The 11381-nt window shown below is 30.1% G+C and overlaps 1 protein-coding gene across 2 annotated transcripts; it reads right to left on the bottom strand.

Moving 5' to 3' along the window:
* Window positions 1–203: 203 nt before the first annotated feature.
* LOC143228711 (5'-AMP-activated protein kinase subunit beta-1-like) lies at window positions 204–9993 on the bottom strand. Of its 2 annotated transcripts, none has more exons than XM_076460001.1 (8): window positions 9839–9993; window positions 7311–7550; window positions 6298–6452; window positions 5629–5722; window positions 3741–3846; window positions 3248–3369; window positions 2987–3055; window positions 204–2777 (listed from the first exon to the last, which is right to left on the bottom strand). In XM_076460001.1, the coding sequence occupies exons 2-8, from the start codon at window positions 7473–7475 to the stop codon at window positions 2700–2702; spliced, it is 789 nt and encodes a 262-aa protein (XP_076316116.1). In that variant the 5' UTR covers window positions 7476–7550; window positions 9839–9993; the 3' UTR covers window positions 204–2699. The 2 variants fall into 2 exon arrangements, with proteins under 2 accessions (XP_076316116.1, XP_076316121.1); XM_076460006.1 differs by having other exon boundaries at window positions 7311–7490; window positions 9839–9973.
* Between the last annotated feature and the right edge of the window lie 1388 nt (window positions 9994–11381).

Genomic DNA, 11381 nt, shown 5'->3' with positions numbered 1-11381 from the left:
ATTCTTTGAAACAGCTACCAAGTTGTAGGACAAATACTTAAGTATCATGTTGTTTGGACTTAACTGCTTAGGTTTTTCTTTTTTGCTTAAGGGCACCATGGACAAAGTTTGGGATATGCTGCTTTATTCTAAGTGTCACTCATCTTTATGCACTTGATCATGTGGTGTACCAGGTGAGAGATAAGAAAATACAACCGAGTCTCTTTCATTTTAAAAAATACATGTAATTATAAATATGTATAGTACAATACAATAAGCATAAACATGAAAAAATAATTTACTTCATAAAGCCATTAGAACTGGAACTAGTTTCACACATGTCACTTTTGACTGATATCCAAATTAATTGTTTAAAACATTCTGGAACTTTGAGCCTGAAGATACTTTTCTGAATTACTACAAACATTTTGCCCTTGAGCTATAGTACAGTTTCAGATATATAAACTAACTTCAGTATAAATGTATCGGTGTGAATAATTAACAAAACACTTGTAACCCATCTGAAAAATTTCCAATGGTCAAAAATACTACATGATGCAATTTGAGCAACACGCAAAAATAATTGTGACTAGATATTACAAAAGTACCAAAAATTGCTTTTACACTAATACTGATTCCAAATCACTGAAGATCATTAATATTGATCAACATTCTCAAAACCAACTGACCTGTAAAGTTATTTAAGCCTTGTAAAGTAAAATGGTGTAAACAATATAAAAAGGAAATATTTTAAGCAAAACATGAAAAGTTTGCTAATATACTGCATGATCTTGCTGAATGATTGTGCCACAAGTATTGATAGTAGGATAAATACGACAAATTTTCAAATACATAATTTTATATTATTGTTCTGATGGTTTCTCCTCGTGGAGAATTAAGGAGTAGTTTGGAAATTAATAGTTTGACTGCACAATTTTCACTAATTTAAAAAAAAAGTCACTAGATTTTTGATTAGCAATAACATTTAAACTTGTTTGTTTGGCACTTAAGACAGACAAAAAGATACTTTAAATACATTCAAAATAACATTTAAAAATAAAGTCTTTCAGTGAAGGTGTAGCACTTTAAAGCATCATACACATTAATGTTTCTAAAAGTGAGAGGTTTAAACTTAAGTAACAAGTAAATATTTTGGGAAAACAGTTTCCATTACTTCTTAAAAACTGGATATTTTTAGAAATACAAATCACAGATTGAATATTTTAATACTCTTCAATGTTTGTCTGGACTAGAATGCTAAAGTAAGACTAGTACAAACTATCACAGATAATAACTTAATGGAACAAGTTTCTTAAACATCTACACATTAAGAGACATTAATATCAGACAACATTACTTGTAATTGCACAAAACTTTCTAATGTTTGAATACTGAAATTCATTAGTTACAATGGACAAAAAAGTGTTTTAATCTAACCTTAAGTTCACAAGTATTAATGAAAACCAGGATAGTTTTTAAAATTAAAGGATTAAAAAGCTAAAACCATTTTATTTAAAAAATTAAATACAAGTATTAACATTAGTTTACGTATTTAAATTTTAGGTTAAGACAAAATTTAAAAATTAAGCTTCAAAAATTCAACTAATACAAAGACAAAACTGATGTCAAAAGTCTGCAGTAATATGCATGCACAAATTTCTAATAAATATTTGGTATTATACAATTTTTACGATACAAAACATATATGGGTAAAGTAAAATAAACGAAACCTCAAAATACAATTTCTGATCAAAAACTTATTTATTCTGGATGGATTTTCACACCCATATAAAAAAACATTTAATGAAAGTATATTTTACATTAAGGTCCTAACATTTATTGGATATATTAAGCATTTATGGAACTGATTCCTTCTATTATTAAACAAGTATCTAGTAAAATCTGAACTACCCTCTACCATTTTTAATAACATAACATAAGAACTGTACTAAGTACAAATTTAAATTTACCTCCTTTAACTATGAAATTCAAATGAAAGCAAAAGTTCAATATGTACATTTCCAATATTTGTAAGACAATTAGAACTAGTTCTTAATCCAAAACAAAATATTTACTATAATAGTTTATATTTATTTTCCCAATAGACACTTAGAACTAGACTTTTACATGTCACTTGTACTTTTAAAAATGGAGCTTGTAACTTGTGAAAGGCACTAACAGAAGGTTAATGACATTAAAGCTAGTAGGTTTTTTTTTGGTTTTTTTTCAAATAGATCCATTGTGTGTAGAAGAAACGTTTAGATCAAAATACACCATACTTGACATCAAAACAAAGGCATTACACACCAAAAACTGTTTCTTTTTCAAGTCTAATCAACACAATTCAAAAAACATGCAACTAAAAAGTTAATTGTACTTAATTTTTAAACAATTTTAGTATGACAAGAATTTGTTGCAATCTTAACCTAGAGTATAGGTGATTTACTTTAACAACCTTATAAAGAAATTCAGATTATACAAATTGTTATTACCCAAAATACATGCATCTCCATAAACTCTTGAAAGACTAAAATATCCAAACTTTTTACATATTCAATTTTTCAATGTATATATTATGCACAAAAATATTGTGGCAACATTAATTACCCTGTTACTTGCTTAGCTTCAAGATATTTTCTAGTGATCTACAGAGCAGTTGGAAATTGCTAATTTCCTACAGGAGGTTGTAGGTAGAAAAAGGTTACACTACACTGCTATTGTCAAACAGGCTTGTAGAAAACAGTAGTAACAGTTTTCTTTTTGTAACGGTGGCTAGCACTCAGTACCAAAACACCATCCTGCAAATCAAATGAATGGATTACACACATACAAGGATCACTATGTATTGGATTTATACATTTTTTTTAATTATTTTTTTACAATTTAAAGTTTACATGAACTTGTGTATAAACAGACATGTACAAATATACAGCCCCAATAAGAAATTTGAGAAAATTAACCTTTGTTCAGATAGAAAAACAAGGTAAATGCTTAGAAGGTACTTTACCTTTATGGAGAGAGCATACAGGTGATTAAGCATGACATGGTTAGGTTCTGGAAGTAGGGTTGGGTCACACTTAAAAACAGAAAAAATATTCATAACTAGTTCCTTTACTATTAAAGCTTGTTTAATAGCTGGAATACAAAAAAAAACACTACTATACAGATTCAAGTTCATTAGTTGAATTTTTGTTTCACTGAAATACAATATTAAAAAAAGTGCAACACAATGGAAGGCTGTGCAGAAGAAAAATGTCTAAAAACTTACCGAGATAGAAACCTCTTGATTGAGAATAATTTGAAGCAAGTGAGGGGGAAGTAAGGGAGGATTCTTTTTAACTTGAAATCCTCGCTCAGGAATTTCCTGTGAATAATCCTCTGAAAGAGCACCTGAGATTTGTGGATAAGTAAAGTGTACATAATTATGGTACAGGATAAAAATAGAAATAAAACATTACAAGTAACTTAATTTCATGAACTTACACATTAAGAATTTTAATATTTAAAATATTTCTGTACTTTTAGGCTTATTTGAACTATTACCTTGTAATAGTAATATGCAGGCATAGAGAAAGAATGAAGGAAAACAAGATTTTACCTGTGTATACATATTTCCATTTATCCACTTTACAATACACAGGTACATGCAACAAAAATTAAAATTTCTGATGAGACAGAAGGAGAGAAAGAAAGATACATCATGAATTTAATTTGTCATTTTTAAGTTATTTTTCAAACTCATTTCCTACTTTATGAATTACCACTAGCGCTGGTGCTGTCCATTTCCAAGGCTTCAAATACTTGGAAGTCTTCTTTTCTTACTCTAATGACATTGTTCACTGATCCCATTCCATTGTCACAAACTGGCTAAATTAAAACCATAAGCTTGAAGTCAGTACTTTAGTTTTTCTTAAAGATTTAAAACTACAGTAGACCAATTTTGGGTCAATTTTTAAGTCTTAATTCTGATTGAACAAAATTAGTCCACCATATTTAACATGAAACAAAGATAGAAATTGTTCAGTTCAAATGGCCTTAAGTATAAAATATTAAACATGACAATAATATTTACTTTAAGGTTTGAGTTTGTATCTTAACCCTAATAAAGATGTTCATCTTAAATATTAATAACAAGAAACAAACATTTTGGATAAATTACACTGTAAGTGTTCTTTTGAAAGAAATGACAAGTTTTGCAAGTAGTTTATCTTAAGTATTAGAAAATTGTAAAATTCAATGATACTTAAATGTTAATTTAAGAAGTTTTTGTACCATCATAGAACCAGTTATCAGTAGAGTTGTGCAATTTAATAAGCTACATTCCCTACTGTTATTCATTCAAAAAACTAAGCTTTACCAACCACTGCATTATTCTCTTAATGATTAATTCATTCTGCACTGATTTTAGTCCAAGTAATTTGGATTGTACTTGATGTCATGTGATTAAACTTTCTGGAGAGAGGGTAGATAAATCAAACAGCAACTAAATACAACTAATTACCATCGTTTTTAAAATATGCAGTAAGTGCACGCTGACATACTGTAAATACAATACCAAAAATGGATTTAAAGCTTTTATTTCTAGCAATTTTATCGATATAAAAGTAAACGCCACATTCAAAGTTAAAGCATTTAAAAAAAAAAAAAAAAAAATTCAATTTTGAAAATGGTTGCCTAAACTCATATTTTACCATTTGTAAGCAAGATGACAATTTTTGTTATCACTATAGTTTTAGCACTTGCATTTACTTTAGACATTAAAAAGTCAACTTTCAAATGATGCAAACATACTCATTAAAGTAGACTTGATATACAGGTGTTATATGCACAATTACCAAAATTACCATGACAAAAACTTAACTGTTGTTAATATTGCTGCATTAGTTTAGAAATCAATTAATAATGAAGCTGTAACTAGACCAATTTAGATTCCAGTTAGTTTGGTTTCAAAACAATCTTAAAAATTGATAGACCTGCAAAATAAAAACAAAACTATGGAAAACATTTTTGAAATTACGTAGCTGTTTAGAAAGTTACAAAAATAAATATGGTGGGGATTAGACATCCCTAGATTGATAGCTAAACATCAAGTTACTTCTGGAAAAAAAGTGGATAGAGCCTGGACCCCTTGAGCCCCTTTCAAGCCTCTGGTTCCTTAAACATTAGTTATGCAATTACAATTAGAAATGAAGCTAAACAGTAAACTTACACCATTTAATATTTACAGTTAGCAATGAATACTACTGGCTAGTCCTTCCCACTAGACAGCAGTTCAAAGCCATCAACAGCAGTAGGCTCTTAATGTACAAAACAGGACAAGTAAACTTAATGGTAATAGGAATGAACCTAAAGCCTTGAAATCACAAGACCTCACAACTTGCTTATTAGGTATCTTTATGCTTAACAATAATACAATTTTTTTTTTTAATTTTATTTATTTGGTATAATGGAACACCAATTTATTAGTTGGTATTTATTTTCTTAGCATTAATTGATTATAAGAGATGTAGTTCCTATCCTAAAATAAACTGCCCACCTCTAATTACAACAGTCAAATAAAAACAGTTACAAATACTTCAAAATATAGCCAGCTTACTCCATGAATCTTATGCAATTAAAAAAGTGCCTTTAAAAAAGTTTGTTACTAACCTCCATGGGGTCATGATGCCACTGACCATCCACTAGATACTTGTACTGATGTTCTCCTTCTTCCAACTTTAATATTAACATATGATCTCCATAGCTGTGGTAGAAAATAAGCAAGGAAAAACAAGTTACTAGAAGCTGTATTTGAGAGATTACAGTTAGTTTAGTTATTCTGGAAGAACAATAATATTGAACAAATCTAAAGTCAACATTTGCTCACCATCATTTTAAATATTTAACTCCATTACCTAACAAAATAAATTAAATTCAGTTAAATATTAACTCATTTTCTCTGTAAACTTTAAATATTCTAAATAGCTAGGGAAATTAGTGACTTTAAGTTATGGGGCATTATTTGATATTTAGACATTTACATTAGCAAGACTCCTTTACTTGCTAAAGTCATTACAAACATGTTTGCAAATAATCTTAATTTCAGGCACTACCATGAAAGATAATTTATTTGCTAATTAAGGAAAAGCTAGGAAAAAAATTTCCCTTACTAATTATTCACAGGCAGTTATGTAGGGAAGGCAGTCCTGATTACATATTTCTACTCATATATACTGCAAAACTAAAGTATACAGCAAGACTTAAGAGTTTCAGCTAACAAAAAGCCTTAAAGTTACCTTTCAATTGTTTACAAAGACATGTAGGACTAATCCTGATTACCTATTGATCATCTTTACAGGTTCCCAGCCATTGAAACTACCACTTATATAGACTTCCTTGCCTCCTCCATCCCATTTAAAGACAGTTGGCAAAGTTGTCTCATTACGATTGACACTGATTGGTATAGTATTGCTACTAGTACTTGAGACTGGTTCCTGCAATATTTAACAAATAAAGCTGGGTACAAAAAAAAAACTCATGTTTTGTTTATGTGGATTAAAATGTAGTACCATACAGGCCAAATAGCTGCTTTTGAAGAATATTTATGTTGACATCTTTAGCAAAACACCACAAGAAAATAGTGCTTCAGAATGTTATAGTATTTAAAATGTAATGTATACAAGTGCTAATTTGTAGTAAAGCCTCATCTTACACAAACTACTATGAGAAACAATTACTTCATCTGTAGCAAATATATCTGCAGGAACAAGTTATTAATATTTCTTAATAAAATTAAAGTACCTACATTTAAAATCTTTAAACCTGATAAAAAGAAACACTTAGATGATGACAAAATTTGATAACATTTAGGTCTAATTGAAAATTAAAATTTACCTACTTTTTATAATTAGTATGGAAACTTAAAATATTGTGATAGTTATTAAAACATCTCAAACTAGAGTGACACTCAGAGTATACCTCTCCCATGCAGCATTGATCATACTTAGCTCTAGTAAAAAAATAAAGATGAACCTGTATGACAAATGTTAGACTTATTTGCAGGACAATAGGGATTATTCTACACATGTTTACCATGTTTCCTCAGGATCCAATCTTTTTTTATAACCTGATTAAAAAGGTGGAAAAAACAATCCCTATGTTACAAGATAAAGATTTTTGCAATGTTAACTACGCAAACTAATAATTCCCAAAGTGGGTCATAATCCACATGTATACCAGTTTTCTACATTTAACAGTATCTTAAAAAAGTAGTTATTTTTGGTACTTTGAATAGCCCCTAAGAGCTTAAAGTTAATGTAAAATTAGGCAAATTTCCAACAGATTCTATTTACTTTTGAAAAGGTATGGAAATCTTCAACATCTTCTGAAGACCTTTGACGTCCTGGTTTGCCTTTCTTCCCAGTTTCTTTGGACTTTTCTTTAACTGGGGACACTGGATAAGATTCTGTGTCAGATAAACATTTCCTGTCTAGTTTCCATGAACTTATGTTCCCCATTGCTTTGCACTGGTTCTTGTGGTGAAATAAATTATGTTAACAAGTTGAAACTCTTGGATTTCCTGAAGATGATCTCTATATTTAAAAAAAAATCCTCCACCTCATATACCAAACTTACTATACATGTGCACTATGCGTTACATACTGTATGTTAATAAAAACATTACTTAGTAATTAAAGGAAACACTTAATGTTAAGAAAATACACAAAATGAGCAGAAAAAGCTCAGACAAGTTATATAAATACAGATCTTTTACATAAAAGTAAAGGAAGTTTATTCTTGTAATTTTACACTGAAGAGAAACCAGAATTACTGAATAGCACTAGATACCTTCACACTAACACTACAAATTAATAAACTTTAATGTACACCTTCAAGCCTATGAACATTATTTCAGCAACCTCCAGCCTGATGATGGAAAAAGCAAATTCAAGTGAAATATTATCAAAAAAAAAAAAGGTTTGTTTTTGGTTTTTGAATTGCAGTTAAGTTTATGGAAGTCATTGTAGCTGAAGAGAAAATTTAAATATCAAGTTATCAGTAACTTTACACAAATATTTTGTAAGTGCAAAATGATGTAGAAATGGTAGTGGAAAAACCTAAAAAAACAATAATATAGGGATGATACACAGCTTGTTTTTGCACCAACCTACAACTTAATATTAAAATTTAATGTTATGCTAAAATGCATAAGTGAAAATTTGTCATGAGGAAAGTCAATGACTGTCCTTGTACACAAGGACTAGAGACTGTAACATCACACTGATGCCTACCCTGATATGCATACCAGTCAGGAACATAATTTCTCAACTGGAGTAATATTAAAGCTAAGTATCCATTTAAATTGCAGTCTTTACAATATTTTACATTTCCTTTAACTATCTTGGTTTGAGATTTTTCCCTCCCTTTTAACAAGGTATTCTGTTAAAGGTGTAATTTTCTTTTAAACTCCTTCACTTCATACAGAAGTTAGCTCCCTGAAGATACCAATTATATGGTATACAAATGGAGTATTCTAAATGCTACACTTAAACATTCTTCTCTTACTGGCTGGTAATTTCCAATTCACTCTATGCTTAAGGGTTTGTTTTGTTTAAGGAAAATTAGCTTCCTTTAGGAAAGCTAACTTCAAAGGGTAATATGTAGAGCAAGTAAAGTCACCACCAAGAAACAGAGGGAACTTAGGTTTAAACTGACATTAGTGATAAATTACTTGTAGGGTTCTCTACCAAAACAAAAATAAACAATTTGGTGGATTGATCACTTAGTGGGTTGGTATTTTATCAATGGTTTCTTATATTGTTGGGTGGAAAAACAAATTATTGTAATTGAAAAAAACAACAAAAAAAACTCCACTGTTGATTCTTCAGTATGCATATTTGTATTATGCTTATTGAGTGCACTGGACATCCCATCTGCCAACTATTATACTCACTTTTTAAGACTTGCACACAACATGTACCATTAAGACAATGAGGATACTAACTGTTCAAATGATGGTTTGTTAAAACATCTTGGTAAGGAATTCTTACTTTGAAGTCAAGCCAAGATCTAGCTTAAGTTAAGTTTAACATCCTCTAACCTACCAAGTTTTTACAGCATTATCTGGTTACCAATGTGATCATAAAGTATCACTACATTCTCCAGCCATTAAAACAAGCCAGGGAGAAAGGTTTCACGTTAACTGTATTTTCAAAAAATTTCCAACTGTATAGCACATGGTATTGTTAAGTAGTGGTGTTTCTTACCTATATAAAGCTCAAACAAAGGAAGTTGTTAGCTTCCAAGAACAAATATAACAATGTGCACCTTTCCAGATGAAAAGATATGGGAGTAAATGCAGCCAGGAAGAGTTTCATTTACACCTCTGTGATGAAAGTATGTATAAAGTTTTTGTTTTTGTGAACCTTCAGCTCGCAATTATAGTCGCTTCGTAAATTATACTGACGAGTTACTTTTGTACCAGTAAGTACAAGCTTGATATTAAGAACTAATGATTTTTTTTTTTTTTATATAAAAGTGATGCAAATCAATCTACAGTGGACCCTAATTAAATGTTGAATTCGAAGTTCCATTAAATAAAGACCGACATACGAGTTTAAAGTAGTTAAACTATTAAATCTTTAGTGGTGCTGTTATTAGTTTTAAGATGGTACAGCTTAAGGTTTCACTTAATACAAAAAAAAGAGAAAAAGAGTAACATACACTATTAATAATTATTTGAATGCAGTATTAAATAATACCAGTTAGTACTACTGCGCCCTTCACTCTTCCGAAAAATCTAATATTTAGCAAAAACCTAGATCTGTATATTTATATAAAAAGCGGAACTCACTCCAAATGCAAGTTTAAACACACTCACCTTCGCCTTTAAAAATCTTTATTGCATCAGAACAGCCATTCATCTAAAAAACAAAATCCCTTACAATATAACTCATGACACAAGGGCAATGTGGTGTTCTGATTGTCGCATGCTTATTTATGTCAATTCTGAGGTAGTTATAAGCCTACCCAGTAGAGGGCAATATACGTCAAAAATATATTTCGTTCTTAATGGGGGAGGAGAAGAGTAACTAATATAAATAAAATAGATATTAATTTCCAAACTATCCAACACGTTTTGTAGTGAAGAACAATCCAGCTGAATGAGTGACATTAATGTTTAATGTAAGGATGTTACAAAGACGCAACACCAATAATTTTATGTGGATTGCTTTTGATCAGTAAGACGAAAAAGCAATGCTTTAATCAAATAGAACACGAAAGTCGACTGAATATTATTGTTGTTGTAGTTGTGTTTTCTTATCGCAAAGCCACACCAGGCTATCTGCTGAGTCTACCTTTGAATATTATTATATCTCGTAGGTGTAATAAAAATATACATTAATTCTGTTTATTAAGTATACTTATGAAACTTATACCGACTGTTTGTCTCTGTATGAGGGTGTGAGTATGATCCAGTTAGCCATTTTCTGCACTATAGTAGCCTAATAGACGTTGCTTGTAAACAGTTTGAAAAAGGTAATGATGCTTTATTAAAGTTCAGTATGTGGTGTATGGAAGTCAGTTACAAATTGAATAGTTATTTTTAAAAACTTAAAATAGTTACGAGAAAATATAAAGTATTTTGACGACAGGGGACTTTTCGTCTTGTTGTTACTATTAGTTACATTTAATAACGAGAAAAAAATACCCATCCCAATAATAGGAAGTTTGAGTTAATCTATAAATTTAAATTACATCAAGGATTTTTTTTTAAAGTTTAATCGTAATGTATTCTTCGTTTCACCCAGAGCCAAAACTCTGAGCTACTTAAACCGCTCACCGCGAAAAGTAATCGTTGAGCATTTCAGTTGTGTTAAGAACTGTTCAACAGTAACATAATGTAAATCTATATTTCTATTATTTAAGTTATACCACATTTTAAATGATATTTTGATTAATTCTTAACAATTTTGTTTGACTGCAAAGCTTTCCAAACGAGAGACAGTCGAATGCTCGGACAAACACCACAGTTTGCAAAATATACGTAAGATCAATTTATTATGCTATGGTAAAAATAGTTTTCAGTAGTTTTGATATGATATGTTCTATTTAAGCTACACACAGCCTGTCAGTATATCGGGAAGTGTAAAATTCATGTGACAATGAACAAAAGAACCATGGAACATAACAGTATTTTATTGAAGTCACATAGTTTGGCGTTAGGATATCAGACAAAGTCGGTGAGAACGTATCTCAAAACGGCTGGTATGGGTATTAAAACTTTTATTAAAAGAAGTAGAGAACAGCGTTTCGACCTTCCTAGATCATCTTCAGGTTAACAAAGAGAGATTGCAGCAAACAGTCTTGAGATACATTTTTACTTCAAGTGGGTTTCTCGTCATCGCGAAAGTCGGTGAGAA

The sequence above is a fragment of the Tachypleus tridentatus genome, chromosome 1 (assembly GCF_004210375.1).
Source record: "Tachypleus tridentatus isolate NWPU-2018 chromosome 1, ASM421037v1, whole genome shotgun sequence".
Classification (NCBI taxonomy): domain Eukaryota; kingdom Metazoa; phylum Arthropoda; class Merostomata; order Xiphosura; family Limulidae; genus Tachypleus; species Tachypleus tridentatus.
This window is presented reverse-complemented; position numbering and strand designations above follow the sequence as displayed.